Below are 22,515 nucleotides of genomic sequence, written 5' to 3' on the forward strand. Positions count from 1 at the left end.
GATAAAGTATGCTTATAAGCATAAATGTGTTATTGGTAAGTTTAAACACTTGCACATATGAGATAATATGTCATGCATAAAACTTGGTATTGGCATTGGTTTGAGGGTTATGAATTGGCTTGTGAATGTGTTTGGATGATGTTGTAGGTGAAAGGCAAATTGAGTGAGAAAGTTGGCCTGAAAATGACCTATTTTTCGTCCACAAGGGCAGAGACACGGCCTAGCACATGGGCGTGTGGCTGGCCATGCGACCCAAGTCAGAGAGTTACATGGGTATGGACACGGGCTGGGACACGGCCGTGTGCCTCACTTCAAATGCCCACACGGCTTGGGACATGGGCATGTCACTCACACGGCTTGACCACATGGGCATGTGTCCCTTGCACTTAAGAAAAATTTTGAAATTTCGCGAAAAATTCTCTAAGTTCCCGATCTAGTCCCGACTTGTTTCTAATGCATAAATTGGGTCTTGAGGGCCCATATAAGGGATATTATGATTGAATAGGTTAGATTTCGAATATAAATAGTAAATGATACGATTTAATTATATTTGATGTGTAAACTCCGATAATGCTCCGTAACCCCGTTCCGACGAAGAATATGGGTTAGGGGTGTTACACCCACCAACACTTATGTTATAAATGGGTGTTACACATGTGTCTTCAATTCATCAATTCCATTAATAACTAAAATTTTAAAACTTTTATGAGTAAATTAACTGAACCAAAATAATTTTGATTAATTCTATGAACTTACGTAGATTTTATCACACTCATATGTAAATCAAAATCAATATTAAAATTATATTTATAAAAAAATTATTTAGCAATTGAATCCTAGTTGTACTAAAATATTTTTTAGTTATTTTATTTAAATATTTCATATAAAATAGTATCAGAGTTGAGTATAATGATAAGATACATTGTACTATTAAAAAAAATATTTGAACCTTATTAAGAAGGACAACTACGCATCCTTAACATAAACCATAAATTGTCGCTTTAATAGAGACATTAAAGAACTATTGGATATCAAATTAATGCATATCAAAAGTTTAAAACAAATTGAAAAAACCCATAAAAATTAGGTTAACCAAAATAATATTTAAAAATCAAATTTCTATTAATTCAAATATATCATTTAATTTCGTTATTCCAACCAAAACTTTCCTATGATCTTTTTTCTTAATTGAATATTTTTTATATAATTAATCGACGGAATTAAATTTCAATGGATTAAATATACCCCATCATCACATTGCTTTGCTTTTCTCGTATACTCAAAACAGTGATGGATATTTTCAAAAACAATGGGCTGAAGAGAGTTCAGTTAGGTTGGGCTAGAATTCAGCTCACTAAGTCCAAACAAAACATATCTAAAAATCAAGGCCGTTAACGAACCGCGATAAACCACATAATAAAATGAAAATATTTTTAAATCCGGAGTAACAGTTTCGAGAGAAGAAGTTTCTGAAATTCCAGCACTAGGATTTTATGATGAGCTTATGTTTTTGTTCTCTGATTTCTCCTTGTCCTTCACCTTTAATTTACGACTCCAATTTTCCATGGAATTTGAATCTTAACCGCTCCGTTAGCCCTCTCACTTTTTCTACTCACGGCAACGATAGGAGTTTCGTTGCCAGGGTTGCTCAACGAGGATACGAAGTAGGTAATATTTCACTGCAGAGCCCGACTATCGAGGCAGAGGAAGAAAATGAAGTGGTTGATGAACTCGTTAATGGATCCGTCGTCGCTGAACCGGTGGAAGAGGATACACCGAGATCGGTAAGAGTTAGAAAGAAGAGAGATGACGGTGATGGTAGTGATGATGAAAGCTTTGAGGATAGATTCAAGCTACGAAATGGGAGGGAGGTAAAATTTTTTTTTTCATCAGTTCAAATTTTGGGGAAATTTTTGGAATTAGCTACTAAGCAATTTTAAAATTTTTTTGAAGGTTTTTGAAGAAAAAGCTTATTTAGTGGGCGTAGAGCGAAAAGGCGAGACGTCGGATTCTTTTGCCATCGAGGAGTCGCTGAAGGAGCTGGCTCAGCTGGCCGACACCGCTGGGCTTATGGTGGTTGGTTCAACTTATCAAAAGTACGATTTTTATCTATTAAATCGAATTGCATTTTCATATTATAAGCTGAAATTGTCTGACTATTTTTTGGCCTTGAAGGTTAGCTTCTCCCAACCCGAGGACATATATAGGATCAGGAAAGGTCGCAGAAATTAAGAGCGCAATTCGTGCTTTTGAGGTTGAGACTGTAATATTTGATGATGAGCTCTCACCGGGGTAAGGTTTGTAATATTTTTCTTAGTTTCAACTTTTATATAAGAATCTAGCTTGGAGTGTTTTCGATGGGGAAAGTGTAATTTGTGATGTCAATTGTTTTTACCTTATGAAATTGAAATGCAACCTTCATTATTTAACACTGCATCTCATCTGGCTCTATAATTAAATTTCAGGCAATTGCGGAATTTGGAGAAGGCATTCGGTGGGGATGTTAGAGTTTGTGATCGGACTGCTCTAATCCTGGATATCTTCAATCAGCGAGCTGCAACGCATGAAGCAGCTTTACAGGCAAGTTTAAGATTGTTTGTTTAATAAAAGCACTCCTTGGTAAAACCTTTATGTAATGAAGATAATCAAAAGAAGAATAATTTATACATTTGTTACTCAAGCTATGGGGCCTTTCTAGGTTGCATTGGCTCAAATGGAATACCAATTGCCACGTCTTACTAAAATGTGGACTCACCTTGAGCGTCAAGCTGGAGGCAAGGTGAAGGGTATGGGTGAGAAACAAATTGAAGTGGACAAACGTATCTTACGTACTCAAGTGAGCAACAATTTCTGTTTCCCAATATTTTATAGATAGATATATGCTGCTATAGGAACTCAAAACTTGTACATAGAATAGGATTTATGGCTATTGGGGCCTCCATGACCTAACTTATGTCTTTTGCTAGATTGGAGTTCTTAAAAAAGAGCTTGAATCTGTCAGAAAACATCGAAAGCAATATAGAAACCGCCGGTTTTCTGTTCCCGTTCCTGTAGTATCTTTGGTAAGCACTTAACCTGTTTTTTTAAAAAATAATACAAGGACAGTTTTATTGTGTTGCTTTTATGTCTCCGACATATAATACATTTGAAAGCATTATAGGTTGGGTACACAAATGCGGGCAAGAGTACACTTTTAAATCAATTGACTGGAGCTAATGTTCTTTCAGAGGACCGACTGTTTGCTACCCTTGATCCAACAACAAGAAGGGTTCAGGTCAGTCATAAGTTTGGAAACCTATTGTTACACCTTGCTTTCAAGCAAAAACCTGTTCTTTATGCAATTGAGTGGTCAGAGAAGATATAAATTAAAACAAAGTTGTCCAGCTGTAGCTATAAGTTTTTTCTATCTAGAAACATATCATTTCTATGTTGTGCTATTCTAATCACTTCTGTTCACTATGAGTGCATTTTGATTCTCAAATCTAGGGGCTTCTAGCTACTTCATTTTGCTAGAAAAGAATTAAGAATTGAAGAAGTTATATAGCATGATTTAGATCTATGAATGTTGGTTTTATAAACTTGTACAGATACTGTCTTCGTGAACAAAAGTTGCTTATTGTTTCTGGTGTTGAAAAGAGTTTTTACTGCTTTATCTATGATCTCTGCCGGTAACAAGGGATACTTGTTTCTGTTGTGTACTTTCCAGATGAAAAATGGAAGTGAATTTCTTCTTACTGATACTGTTGGTTTCATCCAAAAGTTGCCAACAACCCTGGTAATGCTTCTCACTGTTTGATGTTTATGTTAGGAGGGGCTCCTTCATATTATGTGTCAAAGAGGGTGCCTTCTGATTTTGAAATACTTCATGCGCAATTAGTTAAATTGAAAGATGTTTCTATTGAATCTTAATACCTAATTAGTTCAAAGAGGGTGCCCAAATAATCATGTCAGCTCCACCTAATGGTTGCTTCATGTAGGTTGCTGCATTCAGAGCTACATTAGAGGAGATATCTGAGTCTTCTCTTTTAGTGCATGTGGTGGACATCAGGTATAATGCTTTCTACTATTTTTAGTTTTTCTCCCTCTTCTCAAAATTTCAACTAGGTTTCCTGTCAATTTCAGCCATCCCCTAGCAGAGCAGCAGATAGATGCTGTGGAAAAAGTTCTAGCAGAACTAGATGTGTCAGAAATTCCAAAATTAATGGTCTGGAACAAGGTAATGGAGATATTCTCTATCTCTAAGATACTAAGAATTGAAACATGCATAATGAACAATTTGACCCTTTTCCTCACAGCTTATTGTACTTGTGATTTTTATAACTTTATATCTGCTCAATACATCTGCATGAAACCTTGCGTTTTTTTTGTTGCTTAATTGCACATGGTGCCTGCAGTCTATCTTACCTCAGCATGCTTATACCATTTGTTTTTGCATAGATTTATTCTTCCTTTCTAATCTAATTTTTTTAGAATTTATAATCTACTTTTACAGGCCGATTTTGCTTTTAGACACACACTAAAGTATTCATAGTGATTATAACATGTGTTAAAGTATTCTGTATCCTGGTTTATGAACCATGCATCAGAAAGGGATTAAATTGCTTATGTTACACAGTCTTGTATTCCTAATTGTCATAGGAGTGGAGCTTATCTGTAATGTTGGTGATATATATATGCATGTATGTATCATATTCTGTGCATTTTCCCAAAGTTCTGTTATTGCAACATGAAATGGACTATTTATGGCAGGTCGATAAAGTTACTGATCCAGAAAAGATCAAGTTAGAAGCAGAGAGAAGGGAAGATATTGTTTGTATATCTGCTTTGACTGGTGAGGGCTTGCTGGAATTCTGCAATGCTGTGCAGGAAAAACTAAAGGTATTTAATTGATGTTCAGATTTCAGTATCTTTAAAACATGAAAGTGGTTCATTCAGTGAAATTCTGGATCTGGACTGTGTTTTACTAGTGAGTAATGTTCTTTTTTAATAGGATTCCATGGTTCCGGTGGAAGCTTTTGTCCCATTTGACAAAGGGGAACTTCTGAGTACCATACATCAGGTTGGAATGGTGGAGAAAACTGTAAGTATTAGCTAAATATTGAACTAATCTATTTTCCACTCATTATAAAGAGAGTTAATATCGCTGCTGTTTTCTTATATGTCTTTTCCCTTCTACAGGAATATACCGAAAACGGGACATTTGTCAAGGCATTTGTCCCTCTTCGTTTTGCTAGGCTGCTTACCCCAATGAGGCAACTGTGTAAATCATAACTTTCAACTCTCTTGAATGTAACCTTTCAATAGTTTGTATTAAATTCGATGAGTTTTCAAGAGCAAGAGGGTGATTTGGGAGGACAGCAGCAGCACATTTTTCAGTACAGCATTGCCCCAATACCAGTGTATATAGAATACCCAGCTCCGTTGTCATTAAATATGTAATAGACGTTGAACTTGACAACAATGAATGTCGGTTTTCTGTGTAAATTTGATGTGCTAGATTATAAGACCCCAAGGCACTAGCATGACTAAATCGTCAGATATTGAATAAAACAGGGGTTCATACTTCATACTGACATCGTACTTTGTTTTGCAATGAGACGTGAAACTGCTAGTCGAAGGAAAAGCCAACATCTAACTTTGATTTGCTACCATGAAGTAGATGAATCTGAAAGCTAAAGTAGCTCGGTAGCAGGTTAACCACTCGAATTTGTGAAAGGGTCAACCCTGTCGTCATCTTTCCTCTTTGAAATTCCTTGTTCCTTATATGTAGTTACTAATGTCTTTCAACCACTTTTGCAGATAACGCGGAAAGAAATAATTAGTATTGGGGTAAATTACACTAAAGGTTTTTAAATTATTATTAAGTTTATATTTTGGTCATTCAATTTTAAAAAGTTTTATTCAATATTCAGAAGTTTTCATTTAAGTTACTGGGCTATTAAAATCGATCTTGTATGATCTTTGTTGTTCGTATTAGGGGTGAGCAAAACTCGATTCGACTCAAAAAAATCGAAAAAAAATTCGAATTTCGAGTTAAACGAATCGAGTTAATCGAGTTATTCGAATAAACTCGAATTTTTTTTCGAATTTCGAGTTCGAATTGAGTTGAGTTTTCGAATTCGAATAACTCGAATAATTCGAATAATTTGAATATCAAACTATAATATTTTACATTTTTACCCAAAACTCTCAAATCTTTTTACTTTTCCCTCAAAACATTTACCCCTTCCCACTTTCTCTCCAAAACTTTTACTCCCCTCCCCTCCCAACCCCCCAATCTACCCAAAATCCATTTCCTACCAAAATTTTACTCTCCCATTTATTTTTTCTCAAAATTTTACTCCCCAAAACCCTTAAAACCTTTTATTTTCCCCCAAAATTTTTACTCCCTCCCACTTTTCCCCTAAAACTTTTATTCCCTTCCCATCCCACCTCCCATCTATTCCAAACCCTTCCCCCTCCAATTTTTTTTAATATTTTCCCTCCAAAATTTTACTCCCCTATTTACTTTCCCTCAAACTTTTATTCCCCAAAACTTTTTATTTTTCCCCTAAACTTTTACTTCCCACCATTTACTCCCAAATAAAAAATCAAAATATCCAAAAAAAAATTTACTAAACATAAATAGTAATAATTTTATTTATATCTACTATTTATATTATTAAATTAAATTTCACATTTTATATTATTTATATTATTGAATTGTTTAGTCATATTGAATATTTATATTAAAATTGAATTATTAATTATGTCATAAAATATTCGTGTTAAAATTTTATATTTGTATCAATTTCACATTTTATTTTTAAAATAACTTTTATTAAAAAATCATATTTTTACATTTAATATATTTTTTAATTCTAAAATACATAGTGACAAGAATCTGAAGATAATTGAAACAACTAAGCAAGCAAAGAAGCTAATCAGTATATAAAAAAATTAATAAATAAATTATGAAGTGGTGAAAGTTAATAAAAATTTTGATTAAGGTGGATAAATTTTATTACGATAGGTGACAATGGTTACAAGGACCCAAAATTATTTTTTAAAATTTAACTCGAACAAATATATTCGATTTGATTCGATTCGAATTCCATCTCATTCAACTCGATTCGAGAAAACTTCAAGTAAAGTTAGGATGATAAAATGAGATTCGAAAACTTGATTAACTCGAAAATTTTCGATTTGATTCGATCGAATGCTCACCCCTAGTTCGTATTGTTTGCATTAATTGAAAGCTTTTTTTCTCTTTCTTTTTCTCTTTTTCTTCTTCAGTTCAGTTTTTCTTAATGAAACAGTTAGATCAACTTGGATCTAAGGTATGCTTTTGTACTTGTTGATGAATACTGATCCACTATAACGATTGTCAAATTGTCGCTTGGACGAATTTAAAAAAAAATGTTAATAGTCTAGTAACTTAAATGAAAAACTTTTGAATAGTTGAGTGACTTAAATGAAAACTTCCGAATAACTCAATGTCTATTTTGTAATCTTTTGAAGTTGAGTGACCAAAATGTAAACTTACTAATAGTTTAGTGATATTGATTGTAATTTACTCTTAGCATTAATATACTAATGTTTATTTTGTTACTTGAGGTTTTTTTCTTTTCAATTTGGCATGAGTTTGACTTTAATATTCAATTTAATATTTAGAATAAATGACGTCATATGGTCTAATGAATACTTGACATGTACAGAAGTTAAAGATGATGCCAAGGGGTTGGCAAGGGCCTAGGGCCTCCAAAATGGAAATTTTTTTTCTTTAGTCTCTTTAGAAATAATTAAAGTAAGTTAACCCATAGTGAAATTACACTCCCCAAAATAAAAAAAATAAAAATTTATTTTGTCTTTCAAAAATGATGAAAATATAAATTAACACGTAATAAAATTACACATTGATCCCTCAAAAAATTTATAATTCAATCTAATATCCCTTAAAAAAATTCTAACTTTATTCTAGACATGTGTGCTTTAATAAAAAAATATAGATAATTAAAAAAAATCTCAAAAACCAAAAATAATAATCTCAACATAACAGGCATATTCAAATGCATTAAAATTTATACAATACATCAATCACATCGCTGATTTAATGACAAACTTACAAAAATTTAAAGTTAATTGAGATTGGATTACTTTGTTAGTAAACCCCTTACCTATGGTGACGTAATTATTTGCTCTTATATATAAAAGAAATTTATACGATACAAAGTCAAAACCAACATGTAAACTATCCATCTTTGGGTTGTTTCTTTCTAGGCTAATGCTAAATGTAGCGTTCAATTTTCATTTACATTGAGATGAGATTTGGGTTTTGGGAAGGAGTGACTAAATTAATCCTTACTATAATAAGCTATGAAGCGTAAGGAGCAGGTAAACCAGAAGCACCGCACGAAAATAAGCGTGGAGACAAGTTGACGCAGTCTTGGCTATCAGTATTAGGTGCTTTTTCCGGGAAGATTTGCCGAGTGGAGCAGTTGATTTAATCGTTACAACCATTATAAATTCCATTGCCAACCAATGACCGTTTATCGCTAACACTTATTTCAAATCATCAATGGCGTATTTTAAAGTAGCTTTTGGCTTCCTAGTAACAGCTTTCCTGTCAGCCGCAGTTTCTCTGGCTCACCCTGGTTTGGGTTTTGGCTGGGGAGGTGTTGGTGCGCCAGGTGGTCAATCTGGTGCACCTTCATATGGCCTTTTCCCACAGTTCTATCAGTTTTCATGCCCTCAAGCTGAGGACATCGTCATGTCAGTTCTAGAGAAGGCCATAGCAAAAGAGCCTAGGATGGCTGCCTCTTTGCTAAGGCTTCATTTCCACGATTGTTTCGTGCAGGTTACTTGCTTCTTCCACTTTTTTATTTAATGCAGACGCAAACAATTGCTTAAATAACTTGGTTCGATTTTGTTACTGTAACTCGTAAAATTATATAAAGTTTCCACCCTCTTTTTCGTCTGATAGGGCTGTGATGCATCCATATTGTTGGACAACAGTGCGACCATCGTTAGTGAAAAGAATTCACTACCAAACAGGAACTCCGTTAGAGGCTTTGAAGTGATTGATGAGATCAAAGCTAGACTAGAAGAAGCATGTCCCCAAACTGTTTCTTGTGCTGACATACTCGCAATGGCTGCTCGTGGTTCCACTGTCTTGGTAAGCATAAAGCATGCAAAAAAAAGCTCCACGGTACTCGTAAGGCCAATTCAGCATTACATTTTTTTTTCTAACCACAATTAATGCCATAACAGAGCGGCGGACCATCTTGGGAGCTTCCACTTGGAAGAAGGGATTCAAAGACAGCGAGCCTCAGCACTTCAAACAACAACATCCCACCACCAAACTCCACTCTTCAGAACCTGATAACACTTTTCCAACGTCAAGGTCTTGATGAAGTAGACCTCGTTGCTCTCTCAGGTCAACCCATTGTCCCACGTTTTCAGTCAGACCATAACATAATTAAAAACCGTCTTTGACCTTATAATGGCTTACTCATTTTGAACATGTACTAATGTTTCAGGAGGACATACCATTGGTGTAGCCAGGTGTGCGACCTTCAAGCAGAGACTCTACAACCAAAACGGAAACAACCTGCCAGACCAAACACTAGAAAGAACCTACTACTATGGCTTGAAATCTGTGTGTCCCAAATCTGGCGGTGACAACAACATTTCACCTTTGGATTTCGGGTCCCCTGTAAAATTCGACAACCTTTACTTCAAGCTTATTTTGTGGGGAAAAGGACTGCTCAATTCGGATGAAGTGCTTTTGACAGGGAATGTTGGAAATACAATGGAGTTGGTTAAAGCTTACGCAAAGGATGAGAATCTCTTCTTTAAACAATTTGCCAAGTCCATGATTAAGATGGGAAACATTAGTCCTCTAACTGGTTTTAATGGGGAAGTAAGGAAGAATTGTCGCTTAGTTAACTAGGATATGAATTATGGTATCTGGTGAGTCATGTCTGACAGCAAATTGTGTTGTTTTGCAATGGTAAGCGTTGTTGAGTAACATCCCTTAATTTCATTTAGAAACAAGGGGGGAAAATGTTGTTGAGGATGTAAGGTTTTTAATGTTTAATGAATGAATCAAAGTTTATTATTATCATAAACTAATTAGAGTTATATTCACCGGGTCTTAATACGATGTCATTATTATCAATACTGGAGGACGTAAATTTAAACATATTGAAGTTTTTTTTTTATCTTATTTAGGAATTTTAACAAGTGCTCATTCATACATTGAATTAATATACATTTTAGGGTCTGATCTCATATGGGGTTAGAATTTTCTGATCCAATCAAAACTTGATAATTATTTTCACATTAGGACTTGAAGTAAACAATTGTTCTTACATTGGACCTTAAATTTTTTTTTCAAGTTAACTCCTAAACTTAGTAATTGTTTCTTAACCATGACTGAACTTTTTTATCTTTCTTTTGAAAAAAAATTAAAATTTAATTTGACAAAGAAAAACTCAAGTCTCAATATGAAAATAATTAGGGACTGATTTAAATAAAAAAATTTAAACCTAATATAAGAATAATTGTCTAGGTTTAGGCCTCAAAATTGCATTAGGGTTAAGAGGTGTTAGTTTATTATATGGATCAAGATTTGGGTTGAAAGCATCCAGCACGCTAGTAGTCGGATAGTGATCTAATAGCCCAATAAAGATGGATATTACAAAGGGTAAAATCCCAAATGAAAGCCCGCAAAATTTCACGTCCAGCGACAACGAGACTGAGCTGGGCTCTTGCTTTTGGTCGAATTGCTTCTTCAACCAGTAAAGCAAACAAGCAAATCGTTGATCGTCGAATCGAAACGTGAATTCTCAAATAGTTCGGGTAATTCACTGCTGATATTCATTTATAGATCGAAAGCAAAGCAGTAGTAAATTAGCGAAGCTAAGCAATATTTGAAAGAATGGGTAAGCAACCGAGCGCATGGATTACAACCCAGCAGAAAAAGAGATGGCCACTTATGATTCTATTACTCCTTTCTCTATCAACACTCATGGCCTTCCTCATCAGATCCACCTTCGATTCTTGCAGTAACGGTTCTATTAACAATGTCGGCAATTTCATCCGAGAAGGACAAGAAGAAGAAAAAGGGGGTACCCACCATCAAGTTAACCACAATGATGAAGCGCCGACTCCAAATCCTCTCGATTTCATGAAGTCAAAACTCGTTCTCTTAGTCTCTCACGAACTCTCCCTTTCCGGTGGGCCTTTATTGTTAATGGAACTGGCATTTCTGCTAAGAGAAGTTGGCGCCGACGTTGTCTGGGTAACAAATCAGAAACAAACCGAATCTGATGACATCATTTACAGTTTAGAACATAAGATGTTGAATCGAGGGGTTCAGGTAATTCTTAATTTCTTGGTTTCTTTGTTTTCTTCTGTCTTCAATGCAAATGTTGTTTCGAAATTTTAACACATTGGGTTTTTTCCAACTTTTATCAAGGTTTTCTCTGCCAAAGGTCAAGAAGCTATAGATACTGCTCTAAAGGCTGATTTGGTAGTTTTGAACACTGCGGTTGCTGGAAAGTGGCTGGATGCTGTTCTTAAAGAACATGTTGCTGATGTTCTTCCAAAGGTTCTCTGGTGGATTCATGAAATGCGAGGACATTACTTCAAGCTAGAATATGTTAAGCACCTCCCTTTAGTTGGAGGTGCCATGATTGATTCACACACCACAGCAAATTACTGGAAAAACCGGACTCGGGAACGATTAGGGTAATGGTTTTTGTACCATCTGCTATAAGTTTTAGGATTTTATTGTCTGCTAATGCTAATATATATGAAGATTTAAGAGGCTTTGGAGTACGGTTACAATGCTGGTGGATGTTATTGTCATATGTGGATTATAGGATTCAGATACACCTATTGACTCTATGATTTAAATATATGTTTCACCCCTTTTCTTTTTTTTTTGCTGTTTTTGGTTGTTTGTCTTAATTTTACAGTTTATTTTACAGGATCAAAATGCCTGAAACATACGTTGTGCACTTAGGAAACAGCAAGGAGCTAATGGAAGTGGCTGAAAATAGAGTTGCCAAAAGGGTTCTCTGTGAGCATGTTCGTGAATCTCTTGGCGTGAAAAATGAAGATCTAGTCTTTGCTCTTATAAATAGTATGTATGCTTTGGATGTATTATAAATAAAACACATGCTTACAGTGGATCCTTAGTGGTTGAAATCCTAGTTTGATTTTGTGGTTCATAGTTATTGTTGCCTTTCTGAGAATTGATTGCATGGATGATTTTAGTATCCTATACTCCTGCTAGCAGCTTTGGTTCCTTGAGTCAACAGCCTCTTAATTATTCCATGATTCAGTTTGCATTGTAGGCCTGGGAAATTTTTTATTCTCAATGAGGTTCCCCACAGGCATTGTTGCATGAATAAAATTATTCTTCATCGGATTATGGTTATATTTTAGAGCTTTGATCAATTGCCAATTTCTTCCTCCATTTTCCTTGGTAGCATATCTCCTTTTGTTTTTTGTTTGTGTTCTTGCAAACACCTTGTGTTCTTTCACAACTCTGAACGACTAAATTATTGCAGAATGTTGAAATATGTTATATGGTTCGAGCCTACTGTACTGATTTATCATCTTTTGAGCACCAATCCCTGTACTGTTTCAGGTGTTTCCCGAGGGAAGGGTCAGGACCTATTTCTCCGTTCATTTCATGAAAGTTTGAAGTTGATCCAGGAGAGAAAACTAAAGGTGCCACCAATTCATGCGGTGATAGTGGGAAGTGACATGAATGCTCAGACAAAGTTTGAAACAGAGCTGCGTAACTTTGTATCACAGAATAATATGCAGGGTCGAGTTCACTTTGTTAATAAAACCCTAACTGTAGCTCCCTATCTGGCTTCTATCGATGTTCTTGTTCAAAATTCTCAGGTATTCTCTGAATAACTATGTTGTTTATTTGTGTTGTAAGCAGTACTAATTGCAGCACCATAAACTCATAGTATATACTATAGCTTCATTCGTGTTCCATTTCATGACATATCTATCAAGTATGATTTGCTTTTGCTTTCCTGGCAAAGCTTACAAGTTGTTGTCACATTTAGGCCCGGGGAGAGTGTTTCGGAAGGATAACAATAGAAGCTATGGCCTTTCAGCTTCCTGTCCTGGTATGCCCTGTAATATCTAATAGAAATTCTTCTTTGCAATCTACCAATTCTCTCTCTTTTCATTTTAACAAAGCAATGTAACCACTTTTTTCTTTTTTGGGTGCTATTGTTGATTACATTTATTATTCAGGGCACAGCTGCCGGTGGCACCATGGAGATAGTGGTAAACGGGACAACAAGCTTGTTGCATCCTGCTGGCAAAGAAGGCGTGATGCCCCTCTCAAATAATATCGTGAAACTAGCTACAAATGTAGAGAAGAGGCTGACTATGGGGAAGAGAGGATATGAAAGGGTGAAAGAGAGATTTTTAGAGCATCACATGTCTGAAAGAATTGCCAAGGTTCTGAAGGAAATACTGCTGCACAAGGCAAAGCGCCACTCTGAGTCTTGAAAACTTTGCTGCACTGTTCAGTGCCTTCATCATCCGGTACCGAAGTTGCTCTCTGCTGTTTTTGTCAAGCATCTGATGAATAATAAACTTGAGGGTAAAATCTATTTGTATATTATGTAGCAAGTGGGGGGAAAACTGTAGATAATCATGTTATGATACCCATTTTTCATTCTTTTTTACGTTTAAATTTATTCTTTTATACGTAAATCTAGAGACAGAAAAATTGTGATTCTTAAATTGGTTGGATTCAAGATTCCCAATGTAATGGTTGATATCTTTCCCCTTGAAATGGTTTAATTGAGGATTTAAGTTTAAAGATTGGAGATTTTTAGATTTTGTTTAAATGCATCATCCCTTGTCGCCTAAGCCTTTTCTCTACTTATGAATAAAATGAATTAAGTGTAGTTTCCTCTTCTTTTTTGCAACAAGTTTTCTCTTTTTACTTCTTTGTATAACTTTGTTTTAATAAATAGCAAATAGCAAATAGCAAATAGGTCAAATCTATTTACTATAAATTCAATTTAAAATTATAAAATACTTGTCGCCCAACAGAAATAAATTTAAATGTACTTATTTTTAATACGCTGAATTGTACCATATGTCCTTGTATTCTTTGTAAATTTGGGATTTAGTCTCTTTATTCTTTTTGAGAATTTAATCTTTCTCTACTTTTCAAAATTTAAAGTTTAGGTCAAATTATTGAAACTATTAAAATTATTTTGTTAAATTTAGGTTTATTGCAACATCATTTTTTAGTTACATTGCTATCAAATAAGAATTTTTTATTTATTTCAAAATGTCATACCAATCAATTTAATAATAAAAAAACATTCTTAATAATTGGATTTAAATTGTAAAATTTAAAAAGTAGATGGACTAAATCCTGAAAATAAAAGTATAGGAACTAAATTCTAAATTTGTAAAGAGTTCAGGGACCTAGGGCATATTTTAACCTTATAAAATCTAAAAGGGAAATTTTAGCCCAGGCCGCTTTAGAATACATGTATATATATATACATACCTGGCAGAGTTTACAAAATACAAATAGCCCCAATCTCGCGCAACCTCTTACCCAAGGAACCTTGGGAAAGCCCAGACACCAAGCTTTCTTCAAAGTCAGACCATTTCGATCATAGATTGTGACAATGAGCGACGGAGAAGACGCTGTACGACGCCATAATGCTATTGCGGAGTACCGGAAGAAACTCCTTCAACACAAAGAGTATGAATCGAGAATTCGAGCAGGTATTCCCCACCTCTTCCCATAATCCTCACCCTCTTACCCCTAATTGGGGTCACTTTTCTCTTTTCCTCGTTTTGCATTTAAATTATTGTTTTTTTTTGCGGTTTGCCCATTTACGATTTAGGAATTAGGGTTTTGCTTCCGCTCTCGGTCATATCAGCTGCTTCGTTGTTTTACAAATATTGCTGCTTTGGAAGTTAGATCCTTTTTTCCTGTTAATTGTAGAGGCAGCTTGGGTAGGTAAAATTTGGCGAGAAAGTCTTAAGCCTTGGTTGCTGCGATAGATAACTGCTTTGTTTTCAACTGAAATTATGTTTTTCAATGTCTTCGACTTGGGTTGATGATTGGATCTTGTTTATGTTGTTGATGAAGTTGAAATTTTGGCTTTCTGGTAAAATAAAGTAGTTAAGAAGAAACAAAAGAAAAGGATGTTTGTAGCTTTGGCTACAGCTTGTTGTATTAGTTGTTTGAAGACCAAATCTTTATCTTTCTTCTTAATATAGTGCATACCTAACATAGTTTTTGACTTGCTATTTCACTCTTGAATGTTAAGGTAGGGAGAATTTAAGAGCTGCTAAGAAGGACTTTAACAAAACAGAAGATGATTTAAAGTCTCTTCAGAGTGTTGGACAGATCATTGGAGAAGTTCTCAGGCCTCTTGATAATGAACGCTGTAACTACTATCTATCCCCTCCCTCCTTTTAATATAAAGTTCGTTTTGGTGTTCTTATTTTAAAATTGCTTAGTCTGACATCTGCGTAGTTGCATTTGAAGTTTTGGCTTCTTGTTGGTTCATTTTGTTTTAGAATATATTGTAACTATAAATTTGGATGTCTATATGACATTTCAGTGATTGTTAAAGCAAGCAGTGGCCCTCGCTATGTGGTTGGATGCCGCAGCAAAGTTGATAAGGAGAAACTAACTTCAGGAACTAGAGTAGTTCTTGACATGACAACACTGACAATAATGCGGGCTCTTCCACGTGAGGTATTACCATCCTAACTAGTTCAGCTTTATTTATGATATAAAAGCAAGTTTTCTCTGCAGATATTTCAAATCCCAGTACATCTTTTGATGGCAGGTTGATCCAGTTGTTTACAACATGCTGCATGAAGATCCTGGTAATGTTAGCTACTCAGCTGTCGGTGGTTTATCTGATCAAATTCGAGAGCTAAGGGAATCTATCGAGCTCCCTCTCATGAATCCTGAGCTTTTCCTTAGAGTTGGGATCAAACCTCCCAAGGTGATTATTACTTCCAGTCTTCCTCTCTCTGTCAATTCTGAATTTCAATGGGTGTGCTTTTGTATATGTTGATGGGTGAAGCATGCTACAGTGGAGTGATGTATGGTTGACAATCCTGAAATTTCTTGTCTTCCTTGCAGGGTGTGCTCCTCTATGGACCTCCTGGTACAGGCAAGACATTGCTAGCTAGAGCAATAGCAAGTAATATTGATGCTAACTTCTTAAAGGTCAGTATTTTTGAATCTATGTCTTACCTTTGTGGTTTTCTCATCCTGTCCTTGAATGAATGCATCTAACTTTTTCTCATCTGAAACCAGGTTGTTTCAAGTGCAATAATTGACAAATATATTGGAGAAAGTGCAAGATTGATACGAGAAATGTTTGGATATGCAAGGGATCACCAAGTGAGAACCTGGAGTTATGAATGTTTGCTTTTGTGCTTCTTTGTATCCATTAATGCCATTCATATATTTGCTTCTTTGTGTTCAGCCTTGCATCATCTTTATGGATGAGATTGATGCCATTGGTGGACGCCGTTTCAGTGAGGGAACGAGTGCTGATCGTGAAATACAGAGAACGTTGATGGAGTTACTTAATCAGCTTGACGGATTTGATCAGCTTGGGAAGGTACATAATTTGGTCATGAGCATGGTACAAGTTGTGATTTGAACAGATATTCTATATGCCATAGTTTGTAATCTTATATTTTATATGCTTTCCTCACAAAGTGGCTAAAGAGGGGGGGGGGTGTTCTGGTATCTTGTCTCTGTAAACTTCCAAGTGCCTTTAATCACTGTTTTATCTAGTAGGGTGCATATTCCACTCTAGTACTGCAGGATCATAACTTCTCCTTTATGGTCCTTGAAAAACAGGTCTACTCATTAACATCTTCAAGTGCATGCCTGGTGGATTTAATTATATATATTTTTATTTTATTGCATTTATTGTTTGGAGCTGAAATTTCTCTCAATGCACCCCTAATTGCTGCCCGGTACATTGGTTTGTTTTTATGTTCCCAAAATCATTATTGAACTTAAATTGTTTCGTGTAGGTTAAAATGATCATGGCCACAAACAGACCTGATGTTTTAGATCCTGCACTTCTTCGTCCCGGGCGGCTAGACCGAAAGATAGAGATTCCATTGCCAAATGAGCAATCCAGAATGGAGATCCTCAAGATTCATGCTGCTGGCATTGCCAAGCATGGTGAAATCGATTATGAGGCTGTTGTTAAACTTGCTGAGGTTAGTCAAAGGTGTGGCTTGTTTCTGTTTCATGGCTGTAATACTCATCGCTAAGATTGTTTTTTGTCCTTATTACTTTAGGGCTTTAATGGTGCTGATCTACGAAATGTTTGCACGGAGGCTGGAATGTCAGCAATCCGTGCAGAGCGTGATTATGTCATCCATGAAGATTTCATGAAGGTATATATAACCATGAAACTTGAAAGAATGCGTTACGAAAAATTGGTGGCTTATGTGCACTAGTCTAGAACTCTGTGGAATGGAGAATTTTCCAATTCCCGGTATACTAATGATGGGCTTTCTTCTATTTGGTTATAAATTGCAGGCAGTAAGAAAATTGAACGAAGCTAAGAAACTGGAATCAAGTGCACATTACAGTGCTGATTTTGGGAAAGACTAGAAGTTTTCTGTTGGACAGTGCATTATAATGTTGCCATAATTACAGCCCTCTAGTCATACTTGAATCATGGACCCCTTCTGCATGTTTCAGGAAATTGACTTATTTTCATTCTGGAGTGATTTAGTTTGGGCTCTTAAATGAATTTATATTTCAATCTCAAAATTTTCAACCACCACCACCAGTCTCTTTATTATTGACAGTTGCGGGTTTCAGCCTGAAATGTTGGGTTCTTTTCGTACATAAAGTTAGGTCGTTGCATTGATTATTCTATGATTATGCTATCCACCACCAACTTATGGTGCATGTAGTTTTTTTTAACTTCAATCCGCATTTATGTAGTTTTTCCTTATCTGGTACTTTCCTTGATGGTAGAGATTGATGAATGAATCAAACAAAATGTGCATATTGTTCACAAGTAAAAACAGCCCCATCAAAAATACGAGTACAACCGTATAATTCTTATGATTTGATTCTTTTTTTTTTAAAAGTCGTACATAGAATCCTGCATGTTTACGCAGTATATTTCAATTTTCAACCCTTAGTAAACTATCAGCTGTGTGGATACTTGAAGTGAATTAAGATACTGAATATTTTATGCATCCTTAGTAAACTATCAGCTGTGTGGATACTTGAAGTGAATTAAGATACTGAACATTTTATGCATCCTAGTTCACTAGTATGTAACACAGCCTCAGTCCAATTTTCCAGGCATGCCCACCTGCTTCCATCTTTTAGTAAGCTTGTACTTCACCATCTTTACAATCTTGTAGAACCAGAAAGCACTCACTAACTGAAGTCCTACAGCCATTGCCTAAGTAACAACACGGATACGATATTAATTTATCTATTTATATAATAGAGTTAGGAAGAAGAGGGTTAGTCGCAAGTAATACCTTGATAAGTAGTGGGTTATTAGCTGTCAGAGTAACGAAAGTGAGATAAGGTCCACCCACCATCCTTGCAACTGAGAATATTACAGCAAATAGGACCTGTTCAAGTAAACAATAACGTACATGACTACACATATATTTTAATACAATTTGAAAACCTCACAGAACATAATTAAATGATAGCTGCAGGCATCACGTTAGATGCAAATGCTGATCTAAAGCAAAAGAAAAAGAAATTGGAAACTAACATCAGCTGCTAAATTGAGATCGGTGTCCCTGTAACCGAATTCTTTAAGCAGTTCCCTGGCGTGGAGGAAAGGACTTGAGATCTCCGTTATGAATAAGGCAGCAACTTGTTCTGATCCACACTGCATCATAACTAAATCTAATCACGTACAAAGGATGCATGGACTAACACAGATTAGTCCTGTAAAACCATGCCCAAAGAAAATCCGCACAAGGGGGAAAAAACAAACATAAAGGTGAATACCAATTGAAAGGCAAGGCCAGCTGCAAGACCAACGATGCTGACCAAGTGATGAACTGTATTGTCAAGAGTGAATTTGACGTCAAAGAGGCAGCATATGAGGTCATATATAAGATAAGCGACGGTAACAGCCAAAACTTGCCTCTGTCAGCCATTCACAATATTAATTCCTTCCACCATTATGTTTAAGCTCTGCTATAAATAAACAAAAGGAAAAGACATGAAGAAGTTGCTTTTGCTTGGTACATACCTGCTTAGGCGTAGAAGCCGAAGCCAAAGGACAAACAGGGCAGCTCCAATCTTCAACAGAGAGCGAGGCTAAAATCACAGCCAAAATCCCATGGATTGTAGAAACAATGCGGTTGCAAAGTTCAAAGGAGCGGTCGGAGAAGATTTTTCGGACAAGTAGAAAAACTGTCGTCCATGAGATCACTCCCAACGCAATCAAATTCACAATATCGTATTCCTCCCCCATGTTCAAATCTCAAAGCTAATAACCCAACAAAGCTGAATAATGAAGCCAAAGAAAGCTTTTTGAAAACCCGAGTCAATAAAGAACCCAACCCTCAAGGAGAGATGCAAAACGAATTGGACCAATCTCTGATCTGTTCTAATTTATATTGAAAGAACAATCACCAACCGTTTCTCTCCATTTAAACGCCATAAATGATACCAGCACTTTCCGAGTGAACATTGACTAGCTCATGGCATCTTCTGGGTTTTAGTTGGCGACAGAACTTCCCAAACTCTATTTGATTTATAGCTTAATAATTTATATATATGGTTGAAGGTGAACATCATTTGGAAATTTAACAAGGTCCGAATATTCCGATTTTTATTTTTATTTTAGGGGATAATCGTTTAATATCTTTTGACTTATAAAAAGGAAAAAAGGAAACTTAAGAAACAGTTTTCATAAGACCGTATAAGTCATCATCAAAACAACATTAATGATCAACTAAGCGGTGGTTGAATGGCAGTAATTTGTGTAGGATTAAGTGTATGATTCATTTCTTCTCTCTTCCTAATAACGTTATCAGCAGAGAAGAACTAAACACCTTTATTTTTCGGAATTAAAGTCAAACTTATTAAATCAACAACATCTCTCTCTAGTGAAACTTTTTTGGAAGAAGATAGACGATGCAATGTGTTCTTAGACAGGGCACAGGTTAATGAATTCGAGATTTGAATTTTAGATTTTATGATTCTAAATTTTAAATTATTCGACACATATAATATGGTAATTAAGAAGAGTGAGAAATTTGGGTCAATTTTCTAAAGTTAAATTAAAGGGGGTTTTTGTATAATCTTAACCAGCATTCCATGCCATTTTCATGAATTGTACATAATTAAGTACCCCAACTGTATTCGCTATTCCCTACTTTCACCAAACAAAAGTTTAAAACAAAAAGTCTAGTTTAGGCTTCGCGAGAAGATAATCGAAAAGATAAAAATTTTAAAAAGTAGAGAAATAATAAATAATTATTTGCGTTGTGTACTTCATTAAAAAATTTTTAAATAAATATTCATTCATTGCTTAGTATAATTAAAAATTGAAAATGTTAACTTATATTTCTCTTTTTAACCTTTTTTCCTTTGTATTTAGTGAATCAGTCTTTACTTGATTATAATGCCGTAGAAAGCCTTCAATTTAATCTAAACTAGACCCCGGCTAAGAAATTCAAAGCTATACACTCTACTTTGAATCCAAGTCTAAGAATTTTTGCAACTTGGACTGCTGCAGAAGATATGTATCCATAAATATAAGCTTTGGAATTTACTCTCTTTTATTCTATCATTTTGAAACATGAGCTATCCCAAGTTTTCTATGTACATTTCCGTGGTCACAGTGCGAGATTTTCCAAGGATGAAACCAGTGAAACTTCATTGTTCATGGAAACTTATTGAGGTTAATTGCTTTCACTGTCGAGTAAGAAGATTAATTCTTTTCTTCAATATCATGAATCCGAGGATGCTTTCTGTCATGCCTGAAACAAAATTAAGAAATTAGATTAACATATAAGCAAATGAAAGTATAATACTGAAATCTTTAAGTGTTGAAGAAGTTGGTTTCTTACTGTGCAGTAACATTGTGTAATAGTTTCTTCTAGTCTCCCGGGCGATGGAGTGCTCCATGAACAATGAGCCCTTGCTGCCTCTCCTCCAAACCCTCTATGCGCTCTCTGGTAGCGAGAATGTTCGCTTCTTTCCTTGCAAGATCTATTGCTCTAACACTTCTCAAAAGAAAGTTTAGCAATCGCTCTTGAATTTCATTTTGCAGTTGCCCCATTTCAGCAGCAATTGCAAAAATATATCAGTTAGATGGTGTATAATAAAAAAGAATAATATTTGAAAGAGGAGGTTTAAAAGAAAGTAATTACAAGAAGGGATATAAACAGATTGTTTAGAGGCGGTTAATGCTATTCAAGATGACTATTTGAGGTATCAAATTCAGTATTGATTCGATAAATTAAGTAAATGTTACCGAATAAGGAACATTGGATAATTAAGCATGTCCTTAGGGAGAGAAATCAAGTTGTTGTTTAGCTAAAATATTTTTTGTTGAGATTGATGGTACGTAGAGAGTTGATTAGCTTTCTTGAGTAAGACAAAGTTGGTGCTTTTTTAATTCATTTAATTTGATCTTGTTATCTCATTTTTTTATTTAACAAAAAAATTAAATATTACTTAGCAGGCAATTATGTTAGTTATAAGGTTTGAAGATTACGGATGGTAAATAATTTATTTGCGAGATGTAAAGTGAATTAAGTAAAGAAAAATCGAATTGATTGAGTATTAGTTTGACTGGCATAGGCATTGTTGTCAATACAGAAAATGTGGGTTCAAATACGCCTCCAACTCCTATTTATGAGTTGGAGAGGAAGTTTGGGTAGTTTTAGGTATTTTATAACGGATTTTATATTTTTTTTTGAGAAATTCTGGGTGAGAAACACGGCTTATACTGTTCCTATTTATAGAGCTAGCCATCAACTTTATAACAGCAAAAATATTAAGCCTTTTAATTATTTTAAATAAGTTTTTATTTCAAACAAAACATTACTAGCTTTAGATGCTAATAAAAATTAAAGCTCAAACAAAAGATTACTGGCTTTAGATTCTAATAAAAATTAAAGCTCAATAACCTATTTGATGGTAATAAGATTTATCTAATCAATTTGAGGAATTTTTAAATTATTTTAACGTTTAGAATTTCATAATTCCACACATAATTTGCTTTGTTCCTAACTTCTAACCGCTTCTCTTGGTATGACATATAACACAGTAAACTCGTTTTTAACCTTATTCTTTTTTATAATCTGCCACTCAATTATGAATAAAATTTTATTTTGATAATCATGGAAAATTATAAAATAATCATTAAATTTATCTATTCATAAAGTTTTCATCAATCATCCTTTAAATGCCATTAACCACTTGACTGGAGATATGACATATTTTATATATGGTTAATACTTAAT

The 22,515-nt window shown here is 34.9% G+C and overlaps 5 protein-coding genes and 1 long non-coding RNA gene across 6 annotated transcripts; 4 read left to right on the forward strand and 2 right to left on the reverse strand.

Annotated features, from left to right (window-relative positions):
* The first annotated feature begins 1,393 nt into the window (after positions 1-1,393).
* LOC107905465 (GTPase HflX) lies at positions 1,394-5,567 on the forward strand. The gene is made up of 13 exons (XM_016832124.2): positions 1,394-1,871; positions 1,954-2,096; positions 2,176-2,292; positions 2,466-2,580; positions 2,699-2,836; positions 2,967-3,062; positions 3,161-3,274; positions 3,707-3,775; positions 3,978-4,048; positions 4,123-4,216; positions 4,750-4,878; positions 4,991-5,080; positions 5,179-5,567. Exons 1-13 carry the CDS (start codon positions 1,494-1,496, stop codon positions 5,269-5,271), a joined length of 1,647 nt encoding a protein of 548 aa, XP_016687613.1. The 5' UTR covers positions 1,394-1,493; the 3' UTR covers positions 5,272-5,567.
* A 2,951-nt stretch (positions 5,568-8,518) lies between these two features.
* LOC107905464 (peroxidase 9) lies at positions 8,519-10,109 on the forward strand. The gene is made up of 4 exons (XM_016832123.2): positions 8,519-8,836; positions 8,963-9,154; positions 9,250-9,415; positions 9,519-10,109. Exons 1-4 carry the CDS (start codon positions 8,558-8,560, stop codon positions 9,929-9,931), a joined length of 1,050 nt encoding a protein of 349 aa, XP_016687612.2. The 5' UTR covers positions 8,519-8,557; the 3' UTR covers positions 9,932-10,109.
* Positions 10,110-10,709: 600 nt separating this feature from the next.
* LOC107905463 (uncharacterized) lies at positions 10,710-13,846 on the forward strand. Its single transcript, XM_016832122.2, has 6 exons — positions 10,710-11,362; positions 11,462-11,733; positions 11,976-12,130; positions 12,641-12,903; positions 13,077-13,139; positions 13,270-13,846. Exons 1-6 carry the CDS (start codon positions 10,922-10,924, stop codon positions 13,528-13,530), a joined length of 1,455 nt encoding a protein of 484 aa, XP_016687611.1. The 5' UTR covers positions 10,710-10,921; the 3' UTR covers positions 13,531-13,846.
* Positions 13,847-14,519: 673 nt separating this feature from the next.
* On the forward strand, positions 14,520-17,834 carry LOC107905461 (26S proteasome regulatory subunit S10B homolog B). The gene is made up of 10 exons (XM_016832119.2): positions 14,520-14,775; positions 15,327-15,446; positions 15,624-15,760; positions 15,855-16,016; positions 16,157-16,243; positions 16,334-16,420; positions 16,506-16,643; positions 17,068-17,259; positions 17,341-17,439; positions 17,585-17,834. The coding sequence occupies exons 1-10, from the start codon at positions 14,676-14,678 to the stop codon at positions 17,657-17,659; spliced, it is 1,197 nt and encodes a 398-aa protein (XP_016687608.1). The 5' UTR covers positions 14,520-14,675; the 3' UTR covers positions 17,660-17,834.
* A 262-nt stretch (positions 17,835-18,096) lies between these two features.
* LOC107905462 (TLC domain-containing protein 5) lies at positions 18,097-19,879 on the reverse strand. Its single transcript, XM_016832120.2, has 5 exons — positions 19,287-19,879; positions 19,040-19,180; positions 18,798-18,917; positions 18,553-18,648; positions 18,097-18,470 (listed from the first exon to the last, which is right to left on the reverse strand). The coding sequence occupies exons 1-5, from the start codon at positions 19,509-19,511 to the stop codon at positions 18,351-18,353; spliced, it is 702 nt and encodes a 233-aa protein (XP_016687609.2). The 5' UTR covers positions 19,512-19,879; the 3' UTR covers positions 18,097-18,350.
* A 921-nt stretch (positions 19,880-20,800) lies between these two features.
* Positions 20,801-21,755, reverse strand: LOC121217784 (uncharacterized). The gene is made up of 2 exons (XR_005913992.1): positions 21,115-21,755; positions 20,801-21,024 (listed from the first exon to the last, which is right to left on the reverse strand). It is a non-coding gene; the product is annotated as an uncharacterized lncRNA (long non-coding RNA).
* Between the last annotated feature and the right edge of the window lie 760 nt (positions 21,756-22,515).

The sequence above is a fragment of the Gossypium hirsutum genome, chromosome D05 (genome assembly GCF_007990345.1).
Source record: "Gossypium hirsutum isolate 1008001.06 chromosome D05, Gossypium_hirsutum_v2.1, whole genome shotgun sequence".
Classification (NCBI taxonomy): Eukaryota; Viridiplantae; Streptophyta; class Magnoliopsida; order Malvales; family Malvaceae; genus Gossypium; species Gossypium hirsutum.